The sequence below is a fragment of the Erpetoichthys calabaricus genome, chromosome 11, assembly GCF_900747795.2.
Source record: "Erpetoichthys calabaricus chromosome 11, fErpCal1.3, whole genome shotgun sequence".
Classification (NCBI taxonomy): domain Eukaryota; kingdom Metazoa; phylum Chordata; class Cladistia; order Polypteriformes; family Polypteridae; genus Erpetoichthys; species Erpetoichthys calabaricus.
The window spans coordinates 30,030,121-30,051,308 of NC_041404.2; the positions used below are offsets into that span (position 1 = coordinate 30,030,121).

Sequence of the window (21,188 nt, forward strand, 5' to 3'; positions counted from 1 at the left end):
TGGAAAGTAGAAGATGAGTAACTGGAAATGGATTTTCAACACAAAACATCATAATCTGTGTATAGCTTTAATATGTGGAAGAGCACCATGTCCACATTCAAGAAGGTCACCCTGTATTTGTTTATTTATTTATTTGCATTGCAAATTCTACCACAAGCTACACAAAATGAAAGCTAGAAACAAACCAGAGAAGGCTAGATGTCATATGCAGCAAATCTTCAGCAGTTTTATTTTTTATAAGTCTGAGATCATCTCTAGGCAGAGGGGGTGAAGCATTTTGATAAGCGAAGTGGTGCTCCATAAAGCTGTAACAAGGTGTGAAACGTTCAGGAGATTGGCAGAAGTAACTGATCACCAGTGCATTAAAATGATTAACATTTTTATTATCGGAATATTTTTTAAAATAATAGATTTCATCTGGAAATACCTTCATAGGTGCTTATGAAATGGCACGTGAATTGTGCAGCCACAAAGAACAGCTGCCAAGCAGTAATGTCCTTGGAGTAGACCTGGGACATTAAATTTGTGGATAAACTTTGAGTAGGTTATAAAAAAAAAAAAAAAGAAAAAAAAAGATGGAGACAGACCTATATTGTAAATGTGGTAAGTAAGAAAATATCTAAATGACTTCCATGGCGATAATTGCAGTGACTGCTCTGAAAATAAGAATGTTCTTGCTTAATCCCGTCTTGTGGGCAGACTGAGAACAAAAGGAACTGTCAGACAAATGCTTCGAGCTTCCCACGGCTTCCTAAATTGACAATCATCTTTTAGATTTTAGATCTTCATTTCTTCTTTCATATTTCTATATTTTCATTTTTAATGTTACTTACTGTATATATAAATGATAATACGACTCTGTGGCACAGTGGTTAACCATGCCGTCTCATAGCTCTAAGAATCAGGGCTTAAATCTCAGCTGTTCAACATCAGTTGCTCCTCAGGTGTTTGTGGCATCCCCCCAGTATTTCACTCTCCACCCCCACCCCCCCCATTCCAAAGCTGTGCACATTGGTCAAGCGGGGACTGGCTTGCTGTGTGTACCCTTTGATGGCCTGGCACCCCATCTGGTGTTGGTGGGGTTTCTTCCATGTACCCCAATGCTACCAAGATACATTCCAGCCCCCCCGGTTCAGAGTTAAATTAAGCTAGTTGTGGAAATGTATGGACATTTATTATTATTTAAATTGATTTCTATTTTTTTTTTTTTAATTAACAGAAAATAACTACAGTTTCCCTTTTACCCCTCCTTACAGCTCAGTTGCTTTTGCTAGTGGAATTGTTTACAGCACTTAAAATAATGTATTTATAATACAGATATACGTTTCTACCTGTATATTTTATTGCATGCTAGAGCCAAGCCTGCCCCTTTCAGGGTCCAATATAAAAGATAAGCAGGGGAAGACGATGAGAGTTACATGACAGCCTTCACCTCTGCCCCAGCCAGGAAGACTTTGACCATTTGGATGAGCCGTGATATTAACCAAGCCCCGCCTCCTTGCTTGCCTCTCCCAGTCCTTCTGGCATATAAATGATGGTCCAACAATAAGACCATGTCAGATTTGGACCAGGCCAGGAACAAAAAGCAAGCATACTGCTACAACTTACTGTACGTTAAAACCTACCCATTATAAAGGAAGGCTCAGCATTGTATGACTGTGGGGGGTTGGAGCCTTTCCTGGCAGTACTGGATACAAATACTCCATCGGAATAGCAAGGTCACTTTTCAAAAATACTGTATTTATAGTTCACCCAACCTCTATTACACAAGTAGTTTTCTTAACTATAATAATAATAATAATAATAATAATACATTTTATTGATATAGCACCTTTCCCATGCTCATAAATAATCTAATAATCTCGTATCTGTTGGATGGATGGATACAAGACAAGGATCAGCTTAGGATGGACAAGTCAAAAATGCAGCACATCATTCAATAATTAGAACTTGATAGTAACAGTCTAGCTTGATGGAGGTGGTGATGCCGCACTCTGAGGATGTTGTGCTGCATCACAGCCAAGATAATTTGTCAGAGCTGATGGAACAATCAGTTTTCTACTCTGTATCAGAGAATTTTTCAAGAGGATGTCAGTCTTTCCACCTCTCAGCTGTGAGCTTATGTTGAGTTCAAGGAGGTAATTATTTTTCACATGGGAAAACTGATTATTGAATAACTATAATTAATAAGTAATTAGCAGCGAATACTCAACATGGGTACAGGCGAGGAAGGATCGTGTTTCATTATTATGGTGGAGTTCTATGAGAAAGCAACAAAAGCATATGATCAGGGAGGTGCACAGATAATATATAATATTTTGATTTTCAGAAGGCCTTTGGTAAGGTATGAGCCATGAAACCTAAAGAAGGGGAATTCAGGGTGTGGTTTGTAGGTAGCTATAAAATTGACTCAGACACAAGAAGCCAAAGGTTATGGTGAGGGAAAATTTCTCAGAATTAGGTGATGTTAAATGTGATATTCCTCAGGGGTCAGTGCTGCTAAATATAAATAAATGTTCTGGACAGGAATATAAATGCTAAACTGATTAAGTTTGCAGATGATACCAGCTAGGTGCAAAGGTAAATAATATAGAAATATTAGAGGCACTTGGACAGATTTGTGGCAAAGAAATGTAATGTAAGAAAATGCAAAGTATTACATGTAGGAAGTAGATAGATTTAAGTTCATTCCCCCAATTGGGAATTTACAAGTATCCTGTATGAGAAACACGAGGGAGTCATAGTGGACTCATCACTATCTATATCAAGACAGTGTACAGAAGTGATCAATAAAGCTAACAGGATGGTAGGAGATATATATATATATATATATATATATATATATATATCCATACACATACATACATACACACACACACTAGCTGTGTAAGCCAGTGCTGTAAAAAGCCCGGGGCCCTAGAAACTATTGAAATCATCAGAAAAAAAAATTGAAATGTAGAAATGTCAGGCAATTGAAAGGAACTACTCTGGGCATCTCTCACCTAGGAGGTTTTGTTTTGCTGACGTGCTTACATCACTTGTGCATTAGTGGTGGGAGGAAAAGTAAAAGGGATACCGTTTTGCTGATGTGCTTGTCTCGCTTCTGTAATAGCAGATAAATGAGTGAGTCTCTCTTCGGAGGTTTCATTTTGCCGACATGCTAACTGACAGATATGTGATACAGTACAGCATTTAGCAAATAATAGAAAGAGTACACAACATGTGTTTCAGACTTAGGGCTTGTCAGGCATACACCCAATGAGTCCTAATATGTGTGTGTGTGTGTATACCTTCATATATAACACAGGAGCACCGCAGGGGACTGTACTTTCTCCGGTCCTGTTCAGCCTATATACATCGGACTTCCAATATAACTCGGAGTCCTGCCATGTGCAAAAGTTTGCTGACGACACTGCTATCGTGGGCTGCATCAGGAGTGGGCAGGAGGAGGAGTATAGAAACCTCATCAAGGACTTTGTTAAATGGTGCAACTTAAACCACCTACAACTGAACACCAGCAAAACCAAGGAACTGGTGGTGGATTTTAGGAGACCCAGGCCCCTCATGGACCCCGTGATCATCAGAGGTGACTGTGTGCAGAGGGTGCAGACCTATAAATACCTGGTAGTGCAGCTGGACGATAAATTGGACTGGACTGCCAATACTGATTCTCTGTGCAAGAAAGGACAGAGCCGCATGTACTGTACTTCCTTAGAAGATTGGCATCCTTCAACATCTGCAGTAAGATGCTGCAGATGTTCTATCAGATGGTTGTGGCGAGTGCCCTCTTCTACGCAGTGGTGTGCTGGGGAGGCAGCATTAAGAAGAAGGATGCCTCACGCCTGGACAAACTGGTGAGGAAGGCAGGCTCTATTGTTGGCATAGAGCTGGACGGTTTGACATCCGTAGCAGAGCAACGGGCACTCAGCAGGCTCCTATCAATTATGGAGAATCCACTACATCCATTAAACAGTGTCATCTCCAGACAGAGGAGCAGTTTCAGCGATATCTATCTATCTATCTATCTATCTATCTATCTATCTATCTATCTATCTATCTATCTATCTATCTATCTATCTATCTATCTATCTATCTATCTATCTACATATATATATACATATACATACACACACAAACAGTATATATCTCACAGGGTGTTGAGTATAACATAAGGCATGCTCGAGTTAAATAACACGTTAGTGAGGCCCCATCTGAAGTGCTCTGTTCAGTTTTAGTCTCCATATTACAAAAATGACATAACAGCATGAGACAAGTCCATAGGAAAGTGACTAGGCTGATTCCGGGCCTGAGAGGTATGAGCTATGAAGTGAGATTGAAGGAGTTGAATCTCCTTAGTTTAAGCAAACCGAGATTAACAGAGGACATGAGTGAGGTGTTTAAAATCCTGAAAAGAATTAGTAGAGTGGATCCCATCTGTTACTTTATAATAAATTCTGCAATGACAACATGGGAGTATGGTTGGAAACTTGCTCAGGACAGATTTTGCACAAATGTCAGAAAGATTTTCTTCACACAAAGAATCATAGGCACATGGAATACATTGCTGAGTAATGAGGTGGAGAGCAGGACTTTAGGGACCTTCAAACCTCCTTGATGATATTTTGGGCAATCACGGGAAATAGGATGGATGAGCTTTTGGGATTGGATGGCCTGTTCTTGTCACAATTTTTCTAACATTTTAAAACTACTGTTTTGTTCTGTTTGTTCACTTGAGCTGCCTTTTACCCAGCAGCAGCTATCGGTTGAAGGTCTAATTAGATTTACTGTGTAAAATACGCAATGATGCAGAAACATCAAAGAGGACATTTACTTTTTCACGGCACTGTGAACACATCATTTTTCTGTTTATTGAATTCTCACTGTTATCCATGTTGCTGTCTGTGGTTTGGAATGCTAACCTCGCTTTGTGTTGGTTAGTCTATAACAGATTTCTTAATGACCCAGTAACCTTCAGCTCCAGTGCCAATAATGGAGAATATCAGCGTTATCTGCACTTTGTGTTAGAGAGCTGCAAGTGGAACTGTATGTGTGTGTGTGTGTGTGTGTGTGTGTGTATGTATATATATATTATATACAGTATATGTATATATTTATATAGATATATATATAGATATATATATGTGTGTGTGTGTGTGTGTGTGTGTGTCTATATATATTATATATGTAAATAAAATAAAAAATCTTCTTATGTTCTTTCATCTGATTTGCACAATGCACTGGCAGATAAGCAAACGCAAAAATCACAGGCATAATATTATTTAAAAACCTAGACGAGAGCAACAAAGAAAGCAGGTAGCTTCTCAGAGGCACATCGACTGAAGATGCAGCAAATCAGACACGCATGAGAGGGCCGCTTCCTCACACCTTCAGGTCTGAACAGATGGCCCTGTGTGGAGTTTGCACATTCTCACCTCTCCGTGCCACTTTTCTTCAAGTATGTCAAATTACCTTCCATATTCCAAAGATGCCCAGGTTAGTTTAACTGGCACTGGATGAGTGAGTATCAGTGTGTGCCATGCAATGGACTGTGTGAAGGTCTGGGTTGACTGCAGCTGGCAACACCTCTTGAACTCGGGACTGCCAATAGCTGTGACTGGGCTGAGCCAGGCAATGAGGACACATAATAAGCAAGAGTATGGTGATTTTATTTCATATAGCACTCGACAATCAACTAAACAAAGTCCAATAAAGTGCAGTGTAGAGTTTATTGAAAAATAATTACCGTATTTATCGCTCCATAAGATGCACCTTTTCCCCCCCCCAAAAGAAGTGTGGAAATGTCTGTGCATCTTATGGAGTGAATATTGCGTCACGGACCGTGATGTGTATTACCTGACAGAAGTCGACATCCAGGGGGTAGAGGGCTACAATCAGCTGTTAATGGCGATAAAATTCACCATTACGTTACAGGCATGGGAAAGGTGCTATATAAATAAAATGTATTATTATTATTATTATTCCCTCTCTGCTTGGAGGAATGTTAGACTCGTTGACTCAGCATCAAATCCTTGCATGTGCGTGAGTTACGAAATGTAAACAAAGGCAAGATGGCATCGACATCTCACGAGGGAGCGAAGCGAGTGCAGAAAACAAAATACTCAGCAGACGATGTTTTGCGCATTATCACTGAGTCGGACTCCGATTTTTCAGAATCTGATTTTGTTGAGCGTGATCAGGAGATCGAGCAAGAGAGTGAGGAACTGGCATCAGCTGATCAGACACTAGCCGATGGCTCCCTAGCTGAGCACATTTGCGCAGCCGCTGCGCCTACAGCAAGCTTTTTGTGGGAGGAATACTAATTCAGCTACTGTCAGACAAGACAAACAGGTATGCAGAACAATTTTTTGAATCACGGGCTGCGCTTGTGCTGCATTCTCGTTTTTCAAAGTGGAAACCCACAACAAAAGACGAGATGAAGGACTTTGTGGCATTAGAAATAGAGATGGGACTGGACTGGCGATAACTTCAGGGAGCATTGGTCCAAACGTGCTTTGTCCCCTGGTGGCTTTGGACAGGTTATGCCGCATGATAGGTACATACTCCTGCAAAGTGATTGTGAGCACCTGAGCTTCATAAATTCTGACACTGACAATGAGGAGTTCTTGGGGATTCCAGAAAACTAGAAGAGTGCTTGATCCTTAAAGTCTCTCCTCATTTGTTAATGACAGTGATGATGGTTCTTAACACCGCTGTTGACTTTACATAATATTATTCTGCTATATTTTATTAAATATATTAGTACACCATTTGGTTCAGAATATTTTTTTCTTGTATTCCTCCTCTAAACCTAGGTGCGTCTAATGGTCAGGTGCGTCTTAAGGAGCGAAAAATACGGTAATTCATAAACCTGCACTGCCACAGACCACTCTGCATAGACTGTGAACCTAAATTTGGGGTTTGAAATGGATGCATGGTACAGCAATACTGGAGGAAATTATTTGCACCCAATATTGATAATGGAAAACAGGGGAAACTGGGATAATTAATGAAAACTATTGAACACATGTATATAGAAGTACAGAATATATGTGGCCTGTAGAAAATATAAGAACTGTACCTTATCCACAGATAACATTGATATACTTTATTCATAAGGTAATCCATCGACTGGCCAAGGGCTACAGTGATTTAAAATAAAAATCATTCATGGATGTTCTTACTCACTTATCTGGACAAAAAGGAACTCAGTGAACATCTCTCCTGTATATAAAACTACCATGCTGTCTAGTTTAACCACCAATCATTATTTTTTTATTTTACGTTGCGCCTTGCAGAGCCTTCACTGTCACAGCATGCTTTGCACAGCCTTGATGAATTTGTTATTGAAGAATTGCCAATGAAATCACAAATTTCTTGCACACTGTAATATTCAGCATTGTGAAATCCAATCCAATGTCATGGGGGGTTTAAGGTCGGGGCCTATCCTGGCAGTATATAGTAGGAATGGGGAGCCAGTCCTTTGCAGTGCCCACTCTCATGCACACGGGGGGACCAGTTCAGTATCAACAATAAATGGAACGCATACACATATCTGGGATGCAGAAAGACGACTGCAGGACCTGTGGAGACTCGTAACTAAAAGTAGATTTATAAAACAGACAAGCCCTGCCTTGAAAGATGTCCATAACGATTATCAGCCATTTGTAAAGCACTTGAACTGTATAATGACAGATTAGAGTAAAGCTCCAGATGCAAAGGTTTTAATGGAGAACACACAGAAGAGAATGGATTGCTATAGAAAAATGCAGTTCAATAAATAGATTTTTGGAAGGAACTAAAGAATGATGAACTCATACCTGTGCAATAGCGTCCTCGCTCTCATCCAAGTTCCTGCGCATCTGCTTCAGCTCGCTGTCCTTCTCCTGCAGCCGATCTTCCAAATCACGCACCACATCTTCCAAAGATGGAGACAGTTCATAAGGAGGTGGTGCCTCTCCTCCGTAGCAGTGCAGCCGGTTGAGTGTGGCCATGCTGCGGCATGACATGTCCGTGGCCGTGGAGACCCCACTTCTAGAACCCACTGAACTTCGATCTAAAGAGCCAATATGGTTGATGTGCCCCATGGAGGCGCTGATTTGAGTCAGGTGAGCTTTGAAAGGTGGCTTATACGGAGGAAGACTATTCAAGGAGTTGTGGCCGGAGTCAGACATGTTCTCCTCATCCTCGGTAAGCGTCCGGGGAGGTGGTGGTCTGACTGGGCCATTTCTAGCAGGGGATGAAGAGGATGTAGATGTGGCAGCTGCTGCTGTAGTCTGAGACACTTTGGCATAAGAGACGTGAAAGCCATTTGGAAGGCCATTCTCAAGCTCTTCCACTTTAGAAGGATACAAGTTCTGCATGGAACTGAAGTTCTTTGGAGTGACTGGCTTGAAAGCTGATGGACGAAATCGAGACTAAAACAATAAAAAAAAAAAAAGACGAGTTAGTAAACTGAAGCAGTTGATCTTTATAGGATTAAAGAAGTCATCTAAATTTAAATCATTCAAATGCATACGGCAGCAATAAATAACTGTGCCACCTTCACTAAAATCAATCAAGGTTAGCATTTCTATTAATAATAAAGGAGAATGGTTCAGATAAGCCATTAGAATCTGATCTGTTCTACAAACAAACAAACAAAGTTATACCGCTCATCCTACAGTGGATATGATTTCAACATGATTACAATGGTCCTCCGTTTGAGAAAGCGATTGTATTTAAAGAGGTGGTATATAGAAGAGTATACGGGGCGCAGGAGGAAGACGGTTTGGTCCTTAGTTATTACAGATAGAAAATCAGTTACCTGAATATTTCACTACACTTGTCTATTTTAAATACCAATGAATAATAAAACATAGTATAAAGTAAAAGTACAAAATTAAAAGTAGAAGTAAAAAAGTAAAACATAATAAAAAGCACAGTGCTGTGAAAAAGTATTTGCCCCCTTCCTTATTTCTTTTTTTTTTTTTGCATGTTTGTCACACAGTTATCACAAACACTTCATTGCAGTTGTTGCTGCTAAGGGAGGCACCACCAGTTATTATGTTTAGGGGGCAATTACTTTTTCACATAGGGCCATTTAGGTTTGGATATTTTTTTTTCCTTAATAAATAAAATTATCACTTAAAAACTGCATTTTATGTTTACTTTGGTTATCTTTGTCTAATATTTAAATTTGATGATCTGAAACATTTAAGTGTGACAAACATGCAAAAAAAACAAGAAATCAGGAAGGGGCAAATACTTTTTCACAGCACTGTAAATAAAAAATTTAAATTGCATTAACGCCTCATCAAAAACAATATTATGAATTACTATATTCTCTATAAACATTGCTTTTTTGCCTTTCAGTTCAGTTTGCATATTGTTTGGGATATTTGTCTCTTTTTCATTTATTGGACTATTCTCTTTGTTCTTGATTTTTATTATATGCAGCTCTTTAATCGTTCATTTCCTTTTTTTTTTTTTTTTTTTAACTTTCATTCTCAACTCTTCCAGTTCTTTTTCTATCATGATGTCAAATTCAATGCTCTTGAATAGACCATTTGCTTTCTGCCTTGCCATTATAACTGACTGTGTTGAACAGCGAGTTAGCACGGAGAGTGTCACAGGGTGGTACACTTTTGAGAGGTCTAAGCTGCATTTTTAATTCTTTATTTGTTTTGTAAAATGTATACAGGTATGTAAACTTGTACACCTATTAAGAAATGATTGTTTTAAGTCAATCTGTTAATTATGCTTCTAAATCTCATTCACATAACATTAATCTCATTTGTCTTTTTTAGATACTGTACATTAGTTGGATTCACTTACGTGAAAACCATTTCAAATTGCATTTTTGTGGGTACTATTGACACGTAACCCCCCAGGGATATGGACACCTTACTGTTTACTGTATATATGTACGGTGAACATTATTGGCATCCTTGAATTGCAGGTCTGATGGATGGACTGCCAGGAGGCCAGTGTAATGTGTGGTTAGAGGAAAGGCGATTCCCATCTCACCCAGGAGGCTGACATGACATGCAATGGAAAAACGACCGTATGGACTGCTATCCCAGTGGAGTTGGACAGAAGAGCCTTGCTTGGTCGCAGGGACAGTTTGGTGGATGGACATGGAGAGACAGCCTTCCATGACTGTATACTTCCCTGGTGCTCTGGGTGGCAGCGTTCGTAGGCTGGTGTTCCCATGCACACATCCACACAGGGCATACTGGGAGCTGTAGTCCCTGTTTGGCAGTCCTGCTGGGTTCAGTGGGTACCACCAGGGGGAGCTGCAGGGAATAGCTGTCCCTACTTTGTGGGGTTACCAACTGACCTGGAAGGGCTTCTTCTGTGCAGAATCCTGACATTTCAATTGTTTTTATGCATCCTGTTTGTAACGTTTAATGGCTCTTGTTATGGGGGCATCCATTTCTATCAGTTAGCTTTTGATTTGGTGTCATTTTATTAACATTAATTTCCATTACCATCATATTTTCGCTTAATTTTAGCCTCATCAGTTTGTTTTCTGTGTCATCACCTCCAATGACATCATCAGTATGTGATGGTATAAATATGGCGGTGCCTAAATCTTTGTAATGAGGTTCATTTCAGTTTTATGATTTTGGTTTCATTTTAGGACTATTCTCTTTTGTCATTTTGGTTCTAGTGTGTTTCTGGTTAAGACCCTGATTTCTCCTGACAACTCTTTTGCTCTTGTTTTAGTTAATCATTGCTTGGTTATTTCATTTTGTCTTACAAGCAGTGCGTTCCCACAATACTTGGGTTAGGTTCTCAGACTGGGTGCTGTCTATGTAGATTTCTTCTGCTGTTTTACCAGGATTTAGTTATGTGATTGACTGGGGTATTGTACTGTCTTATGTTTGACGCTCTCATGAACCCTCTGCTTATAAAAGTGGGATAGAAAGTGCCCTGAAATCATGACTTCTCTCCCTAAGGGCCATTAGAAATGCCTTCTGTAATTAGGCTGAAAAGATGGGCAGCTTGGTGGCAATCTCACCAGGAAGCGAAGTTCAATCCCTACTCTCAGTCAATGTACGTGTACAGTTGGCCAGTCTTCTTGTGTTCATGTGGGATTTTTTGAGTATCTTGGTGGACTGGCGTCTCTAAATTTACACATTGTGTTACAACAGAATGGCATTCTTAGGGGCTGCCAAGACAGGTTTCAGCTCCCCCAAAATACTGAACTGAAAGTTTTAAAGATGGATGGATTATTGGTAAGAGGTAGATGCACATAATGGCTGTTTACATAGGAATCAGGTCATTTAGAGGCTTCAGTCACTTTAGTAAGAGAGTTCTTACCTTTTCAAACTTGCCCCCCACTGGCAAAGAGTTCTTGCTCAAATCAAGCTCCTTTCCATCTTTATGATACACCTTGGTGTAAATGTTCTCTCCCTCTTCACTTCCATGCTCCCTTTTAAAGGACGAGATGCCAGAGATGACTTTCTTGCTCGACTTTGACTCCTTCTTGTTGATATTGAGGTACTGGAAGAGCTCTTTCTGGGTGAAGCCCTTTTTAAGGAGGCCATCCGGTTGCCTGAATGCACCCTGTGGCCCCGATTTGCTGGTCTTTAGGTGTTCCGGTGACACTTCAGGTCTCTCTATCAGGCTTCCCACACTTCCCATGCTGCACCTGTACTCACGGAGATGAGGTTGAATATGGTAGAGGTCACCAAGGCGGTTTGAGGCGTTACAGGTTAGAGGCAAGGTTTGCGTTGTCGCCATGGATGTTTAAGAAGGGAAAGCATGTGTCATGATCTGGAAAGGAAAAAAAAAGACAAAACATGAGGGTGAGAAGACTTGAAGTTTTGTAACCATGTGGAAAAGGAGGAACTTCTATCTGTCCTTTATCAAACACACTTAATCCAGCTGACTTTCACAGGGGACAGAATCTACCTGAGCAGCAGACGGTGCAAGACAGGATTTTAACTGTGGACAACTCGTTACACTGTTCAGAAGACACAGTGAATAAGACATCAGGAGACAGCAACACCAGTCCACCCATAACTGAAGCTGAGCAACCCATTTTAGGGTCATGAGGGAGATACAAGGCCTATTAAAGATATTTAACCCTTGAAAGGTTTCACATTTTATTGATATGCAACATTAAATCACAATGGATTTAATTTGGCTTTTTTGATGCTGATCAACTGAAAATGACTCTTTAGTGCAACTCCGGTCCTGGAGGGCCACAGTGGCTGCAGGTGTTCATTCTAACCCTTTTCTTAATAAGTGACCTGTTATTTCTGCTGATTAACTTCTTTTGAATTCATTTTAATTGACATCCTCTTGAAGACTCGGACCCCTTAATTGTTTCTTTTTTTCCTTAATTAGTTGCCAAACAATACAAAATGAGCCAAAACGTGACCAGCAAACTGGTGATCATCATACAATATCTGAAAATAAAGAAAGATGAAGGTCTCGGGAAAGCTGATCTGCTCAGGTCCCCAAAAATATTTTAACAGAGCTCTTAGAAAAGAGAAAACAATTTCAGAAATGTATGCTATTGCAGAATGAGAGCAGCAACAAGCCATGGAATTAAAGAACGCGTTTAATTAACAACAAGACTCAGCGCCTAATGAAGCAACTGACTGGAGTTTGAGGCCCTGACTTAGTTATCCTTCTGTTAGTTGACCCACTTCACATTTCATTTCCATTTGGGTGCCATTTAAGGAAAGAAATGAAGCAATTCAGAGGAACGATGAAGAAACTCAGGGGCACAAATCTTAAAAAAACAAAATAAAACCTTAAAATGAAAGGAAAAGGAGTTAATTAGCAGCAAAAACTGATCACTAATTAAGAAAAGGGTTAGAATGAAAACCTGCAGCCACTGTGACCCTCCAGGACCAGAGTTGAGGACCCTTGCTTTAGTGTCATATTGAAAAGATTACAATTACAAATATCAAACTCAAATTAGTTGATTCCATAAGCCTTATTATAATAAATATCACCCAAGTCATTGCTGGTATAGCTAATTAAATTTAGAAGTCACCAAATTAATTCAGTGGACAGCACTTGTCTGGGGTCTCAATTGACAGCAGTATAAATACCCCTGGATGTGGAAGGTCCAGCTCATGGTGAGTCAGTACCAATGAAGACAAAAGAACACTATAAAGAACTCTGTGAAAAGGTGATTAAAAAGCACAAGACAGGAAATGGTGACAGGAAAATATCCAAATCACTGAATATCCCGAGAGTCCAGTTAAATCAGTCATTCAGAAATGGAAGGAGTACGGGCTTGGCTGGAAATCTGCGTAGAGAAGGTCATCCACAAAAACAGTTATCGTGCAAGACGAAGACAAGTAAGGGAGGCCACCAAGAGACCGCTGAAGAAGTCACAAGCTCCATGGACGAGACTGGAGAGACTGTGCGGACACCAAATGACGCTCAAGTGCTTTACCAGGTGCAGCTTTATGGAAGATTGGCTAAGAAAAATAATGCATGTGACATCTTGGCTAATGTTTGTCAGACTGCACATGAGAGACTCTGCAGTCAGCTGGGAGAAGGTTCTGTGGTCTGATGAAACCAGAATTCAGCTTTTTGTTTCCTATTTTCATAACCTGTCACAGGTAAACAACAAGAAGCAAATGACACAGGAACCACTAGCTCTGTAGATAACCTGGTCCCATTTAATCCTCTATATGTGCACCATGAAGTATTGGTGTTAATCAAATGTTTAGAAATAAATGAGAGAGAAAAGGGAAGGTCCATTAAGCATATATCTGTTGTGGTCCATAAAAAATCTGGATAATGTTCTTAGAAAAGGAAAACTCTAAAATGTGATAAAGAGTGATTTGGCATGGAAGAGGAAGGCCTAAGAGAAGGTTTATAGATGTGGTGAGAGAAGACATGCAGGTGGTGGGTGTAACAGAGAAATATGCAGAGGACAGGAGGCTATGGAAAAAGATGATCCGCTGTGGCAACCCCTAATGGGAGAAGCCGAAAGAAGAAGAAGGAAAAGTGATTTTACATGGAAGAATGAAAGGACATGCAGGGCTGTAGCCACCATTAAGGCGAATTAGGCATTCGTCTATGGCGCAGATCATAACTGGGGGGTGGGACCCAGCCACACGGGTTACCTAGCAAACAGGCGGTTGGCGCTCTAATAAGCCTGACCTAGAGCGCAAAATAACCAAGCAAACTGGTTGAAACAAAAACTTGTGGCCACTATGGCCCTTCAGGACTGTTACTGAGGATACCTGCATGAAGAATCAAACATAATAATAGGTGAAGTCTGATTGTCCCATTGGACCTGGATAAACAGGTCAATCCCTGAATAACCATCTCTAAAAAAACAACAAGTCTTCTTTCACCGACTGTTCTTCCACTCACATTCCAACATTTCCATCTCACTGCCTATGGACCATCCCCCACCTTGCCTCCAGACTCGGTTTTCATCTTGGCAAATGGAGACCTTTGAACCCCATCTGGATCATCAACAGAATCTCATCCAGGAACAAAGACATTCTCGAAAACTGAGGGGCCTCTAGTGAGCTCTGTAAGACCTTAATTGTGTAAAGGAGCAAATTCTAATCATGGCTTACATTTTGCCAGCCCTCAAACATTAACATCAAGTCCCCTTCCTCCACCACACTTGCCAACTCATACTGTGAGATTCCTTGCTGCCCTCTAGTGTCCTGGTGGACTGCTACAGGCTTCCTTCTAGTCAACTAAGACCTTATTGTCATTCTGGTGTCCCATTCAGGGCACAATCTACCCATTCTGACCTAGACAGAAGCTTTACCTTCTTAATCCTTTGGTACCACAATGTCCTTGCTGAAAGAAGGAAAATCCCTTAAATGTCAACTGACTTGGAAAAATTTCCAATTTCAAACCTTTGTCTTACATGGATGGGGAAAACTTTAGCCTTTATGCTAAATTAATTAATTAGGCTGAACAGGCTTTTATAGCTTCTTCAGAGCACTTTACGTATACAGTGAGGAACCTTCAACCTCCACCAACATGTAACATTCACACTGGATGATGGGACAGCAACAATTCTTGTACCAGTACGCTCACCACACATCAGTTTATATGTGATGAAGGAGTGGGAAAGATAGTTAGCCTATTAGAGACAGGGTAATTAGGGGGGCAGAATGACCAGGCTGTGGTAGGAAAGCCATCAGGAACCACCATTCTCTTTTCGAGGATCTTTTATGACTACAGAGAGCCAGGACTTTAATATCTCATGCGAAGTTTGGCACCAATTTTTTTGCATGGTGTCCCTATCACTGCCCTGGGGCATTAAGATCCATACAAAGACCACAGGGGTAATTGCCCCCCCCATGGCCTCACCAGCATCTCCTCCTGCAACAACCCAAGCTTTCCCCAGTTGATCTGCCATCTAAGTTGTGGTCGGGCCTAAACATGCTTAGCTTCGGGTGGATTACCTGTTCTGAAGTGCAGCTGGTATGGCTGCTGGACACATATTATTATATGCAACAACCACTACCCCTCTCAGGAATTAGAAAAAAAAAGAAATACTTCTGACTAATCATAAGAGAGCAGTCCCAGTGAGGCGCTATAAAGAAGCCCAGGTACTTCTGCTGAGTATTTTGTCAGTGTTATTGTGTCAGAGAGAGGAGGTGCAGCATTGTTGAAAATGGTCTCCATTCTTTCCTAAACTCCACCACATTTCGATTACATGGTTCTCAAAGAGATTTGTTACAAACAAAAATTCTGCAATAAAATGCCCTTCACTTATGTTTGTCTATGTGCAATATTTAAAAAAAAATGACTGCAGACCTCATTTTGCTTGAGAAGCTGCTGGAGTACACACGTTTTTGAGATGGGCAGCACTTGAGCTCTATCAGGCACTGCCAGCTGCTACTCAGCACACTAACGGCACTACAGCAGACTGAAGCAGACCAGACAGCGGTCAGATGTACAGGATGAAGGTCATGTCAGATAAGCCGGGTGTGAACACACTCTACTCTGGTCAGGGACACCTCGAGTGGCACCTAAGAAACAGAAACAATAGGAACAGCACAAGGGTGCAACACTGCGAGGGAGATACGGTGGCACCAGTGAGCCTGAAATACCTCATTGCAGACATAACATTTCCAGGAATGTGCAATGGAAAAGGGATGGTTTCTTCCTCAACATTATCCTTCGCACTTTTCAGGCCCTCGCAGAGACCATCTGTCACCCAGCAGTATATCACAGAGGCGATGTGGCGTTTATCCGTATCGCATTAAAATGCAGAGCCGCGCTTCTCATTTCTAAAGCCATTAATGCAACCTCTCCCACGCATGTGACATGGCAGATCTCACATCACGACCTTCTTCACCCCCCCCTCCTCATTGTACCCTATATCCTGTGCCCTTTGACTCAGCTTAAAAGCCGAACTGGGTAACTATTTTCAAAAGCTGCGTTTTATTGTTATTTAGGCCTTGATAAAAGGAAGAGGAAAGTACGCAGCAGAATGTGCTCATCACTTACATCTGTGCAGCTCTGGGATTGATTTGCCATTTGTATCAGAATTCTCATTCGGGATTACAAGCAAGAAGGAAAAAGAAATAAAGAAGCCCTTAATTAGTGAAGAAGGCCAAAGCATCTATTATAGTTCAACATATACTAATTATCATACCATACCATAAAATACACTCCTTATGATACATCATTATGATTATATTATACAACCAAATAGAAGACATGCTGCACTCTCTCTGCCAGTTTAACCACCATCTTTCAGGTTCAACCCAGGTTGGCTGGTTGCCCCTCAAATTTTGGGGGTATTGGAGCAGACATTTTTATAACTGGATGTCCTTTTTCATGCCAGCCTCCTTTAGTTAAGTGCATGAAGGACAGTGGCCTTATTCTAAAGCCCAGGTGACAGCAGTTCATTTTTTACTATAAGGAGAATAACAATTTTATCATACAATAGCATTTGCCCAAATAGTATAACACATATAACCATTACTACACCATACCCTAAATTGGAATTGGTTTGAGAATGTTGTTCTTTTCAATGCGTATTTTAATGATTATATGACAGAATAAACACCTTACAGTCCATCCATTATCCAACCCGCTATATCCTAACAACAGGGTCACGGGGGTCTGCTGGAGCCAATCCCAGCCAACACTGGGCGCAAGGCAGGAAACAAACCCCGGACAGGGCGCCAGCTCACTGCAGCACCTTACAGTACAATACGTATAACAATCAATCTGTAAAAAACTAAATTTCCCTCATGGGACAAATAAAATACTTACTATATCTATCAATCCACCTATCTATTATACCATAATTACTTTTAGGAAAAGGAGAATCCCAGAGTGTCAAGGTAATATCCACGTCTGATTAGTAATTTTTAAATCTTCATTATTAATGCATTTTATGTGGCCTGAAGTTAGGTCATTAACATATTCCAAGTTCTCGATAGCAAGTCAACAGGCTTAAATGGCATTAGCCCTCCAGTCCATATTCCCGTTCCAGTCGCTGGTTTTTCCAGCATAAATTTCAAGCCCTCACAAGTCATTGAAATCTCCTCACCGAGGATAACTCAAAAGGTCACTGAGAAACTGCATTGAACTTTCAAAATGGAACAGTGACGTGAGCAGGGGAAGTGTCTACCCCATAAGATTTCGGACAGGCGATTGTCTCCTTTATCCTTGGATTGTGGTGGATTTTCAGCATTGCATGGCAGGATTATCCAGCCTCAAATGTTACCGCTAGTGCCCAGTTATAAAATTCACTCAGATTTGTGCGGTGGATTAGAAAACAGCCTGAGGTAAAGGTCAGCCTGGCCAACATGATCTGGGCAGGCAGGGGGACGAGAACAGCAAAATCACGTCTGCTAGTTGCTGGAAGAATCAGTGCTGGTGACCTTAAAAGGCTCCGTATGAAAGAGAGAGTGAGGCACGATGGCACATGTCCTGCTAATGACAGCTTTCAACAATTCAAAGCTGGTTTCAGTCGGCGTGCAAGGAATTTCAGAGGGGTGATGAAGGCAGTCTGAGGAGGGATCGAGGTGCCGGCTGTCAGGAGTGGGAGCTTATGAGGCTAGAGAGGTGTAGTGGATTGGGCAGCTGACTTTAAATCCCAAGGATGACAGCCCTCCCACCCACTGTGTGATCCCCGAGCAAGTCAGTTAATCGACGTGTGCACAGACTATAAAAAAAATACAACAGCTATAACACCTTCTGATCTTGGGTGTGTTCCCTGACTTATTTTTTATTTTCCTTGTGTGTGCCTTCATTGTTTACTGTCAAGTATCATTTTTCTGATGCTTGTTGTATTTATGTATTTTTCATTACTACTATTCTTATTATTTATTTACTGTCTATTTAGGATGTGCTCTCTTTTGTTCCTTGTGTTTTGTGGGTGAAAGCCCAGGAGTTGGGAGCACCATGATGGCACGAGAGAAGGACCACCTTCAGCTTATGTATTATTAGGTTGGGGAGTTGATCTTTCAGTGGTTCCTTAATATTTGGAAAAGGTGCTTTATCAGGAACACAGATTCTTTGAATATTTTGCTTCGGTTTGTGGTTTTTGAATATTAGATTTTGTCTTGGGCCTTCTTCGCCATGGACTGCCTTTTTAGGCAAATCCTTTGTGTTTTTTTTTCCTGCCATTTTAGTTTGCATTTGGAGTTGTCATTCAGACCAGATTTTCTGTTTTCAGGTTCCTCTTCCTTGAAGGGCATTTTGATACATTTTGGATGTTTAAGATTTTTTTGAAATTTAAAAGCATGTTCCCCATTTTTGGCCAAAGTCTGTCAGTAAAGTTTGAGGTCAGGCTGCCTGGGATAAGGCCTATATCTGGGCCAGCTAGTAAAGGCCCTGGCCTTGTTTATGAGTTTTATTAGAAGTCTCGCACTCTTTTGCCATTTTGATTGCACTGAATCATAAGAGGGTGTAGGAGTATAGAAAAATATGAATATTAAAAATAAAAGAATAAACAGATTTAGAGAAGAGGCAGACACAGAAGTGACTATTTCACAGCACCACACCCACCTCCCCCCATAAAATTATTTATTAAAAAAATCACTCAAAGCCCACGGACCTTCTATCACATCAGCCTCCTTTGTTTAGATGTATAATGCGCATGTGTGATGCCATCAACATCTGGTGTTTAGATGTTTAAAGTGCCTGTGCACTTCACTTCACTTATGATTCAGCTAACAAGATCATTTTCTCACTCATCACACACACACAATATAGTAACAAAACATTTAAATTACAATATGTTAATTGCGTGTCTTGTACAATTGTTACAGCACATTCATTGTATTGTATTCATTTGATTTGTGAATGAGTCACACGATTCTTGTTGATTTGATTGGCATAGTGAATCACTGAATCATTACCCGAGAATGAGTCGCACAATTCTAGTTCACTTATGAGTCTTGAACTTAGCGTGTTATTTTAATGATGCACTTCCACTATATTGTCATGCTTTCAAAGCGGTTAATATTACATGATATGAATTACTGGCATGTTTAGTATATAATTTAATAAATACAAATTGTATATTATAATTTAAAAAAGAATAATTAATTCAGTTTTTATTCAAGGGGAACCCCCCACCACCAACAATGATTTTGTTTTTAATTACTGATGAAACAAACAAATCAGATATGTCAATTCGCTTAATCAGGTAGTTCAAAAGGATTGAATCAGTAAATTGAATCAAAATGCCCATCACTACTGCTTAAACAGGTGAGAAGCTATTAACATGGAGGTTCTTAAAGCATTCAAGTAACAACAGTAAAAGCAAAATGTGACGATACTACTCCTTTTAATGACACCTGCTCAGATATCCTGTACTTCCATCCATTGTGTTAGTTAGGCGCCGCCGTGAGTGGCAGCCTTTCCAGCAGCTCCGTGTAGGACTTTATCTTGTGAATTTCCCCTTGGGGTTTAATAAAGTATCTATCTATCTATCTATCTATCTATCTATCTATCTATCTATCTAAAAGACATCAAAACAAATTGGTGCTCACACTGGCAAATCACAAGGCCTCTCTGGAAATGGAAAACCTAATGCAATGACATGTTTATCAATGGAGGGTTTAGTCAAAGACTGAGGTGCAGCCTACCAGCTGATGTGCGATTGGATGTCTAACATACGGTATCTGAAATGACAGTGATGGTCCAATATCTTCTCCAGTCATGATGGGTGGTTTCTGTATTCAAATTTTTTAATATACTTCTAAAGTTTACTTAATAAAAACAATGGTCTCCAGTCAATCATTCCCACGTTTTCTGAATTTGCATATGCTAATGCATGTTCATGGGGGTGGAGCCTATACTATTAAGGTACAAATAAAGAGGAAGCATTTTCTGATATGTGGTTCTATTAATCAAAAGGATGTTTTGTATTTTAATGAATTCTTGCTTATCATGGTACGTTGTTGCATGTTGATTGAACATGTAAATAAAATCTTCTTCTAAAGCTTTTCCCACTTTCGTGTGGGGTTGCTATATTGGACCAGCTGCCTCCTCTCTCGTCTGTTGTATATTTCCTCACCTGATACTCCTTTTTCCCTTTGATCCCCTTCATCCACTTTCTCTTTAGTCATCGTCTTCTCTGTCTCGACACCTTGATATTCACAATTCTTCTCCCCATATTGTTCACCTCTCCTCTCATAACAGGCCTGTATTTTCTTTGACATTTCTTTATCTGATCTTCCCAAGCTTTGTTACTCCACAATTTTTAAGACTTCTCCAGTATTACTACTGCTACACCAGCAGCATCAGGCCAAGGTAGTTATCAGTCCCTGAAAGGGATGCGAGTTCACCATTGGGCTTGCTCATACACACACCGACACGGGTCAGTATAGTGCCTTTACTCAGGCTAACCTGAACACTTCTGGAAGAAAGCGGAGCGCCCAAAGAAAAATGGCACATCTACTAACACCCATGATAGGACAGTAAAGAAGTATAAATTAACCCAATCTACATGTCTTTGTAGCGTCGCCTCAAATCAAAAGCATCGGAAAGTTAAAAGAAATGGTGTGATTTGCTCCTGGCACCTCTTTTAATTTACTGCCACTTTCACTATGGGGCCACCATACTGTTGCGGTCGGGTGGAAAACAGGACCACCCAGAGAACACCTATGCAAATGAGAGGGGGACATGCAAGCCAGCAATTTGAACTCGATGTTCTGGAGCTGTGAGGTAAGTGTGCTGCCTCTTAATTTATCTCACATCACACCTTTCATAAAAAGGCTTTATTTCTT

At 40.5% G+C, this 21,188-nt stretch overlaps 1 protein-coding gene across 1 annotated transcript in view; it reads right to left on the reverse strand.

Moving 5' to 3' along the window:
* Positions 1-21,188, reverse strand: part of n4bp3 (NEDD4 binding protein 3) — a 159,827-nt gene that overhangs the window by 12,383 nt on the left and 126,256 nt on the right. The window contains exons 3-4 of the mRNA XM_028812897.2: positions 11,305-11,760; positions 7,818-8,414 (exon numbers count right to left, since the gene is read on the reverse strand). Coding sequence (XP_028668730.1) covers positions 7,818-8,414; positions 11,305-11,727 — 1,020 coding nt within the window. The 5' untranslated portion in view covers positions 11,728-11,760. The remainder of the gene's footprint in view (positions 1-7,817; positions 8,415-11,304; positions 11,761-21,188) is intronic.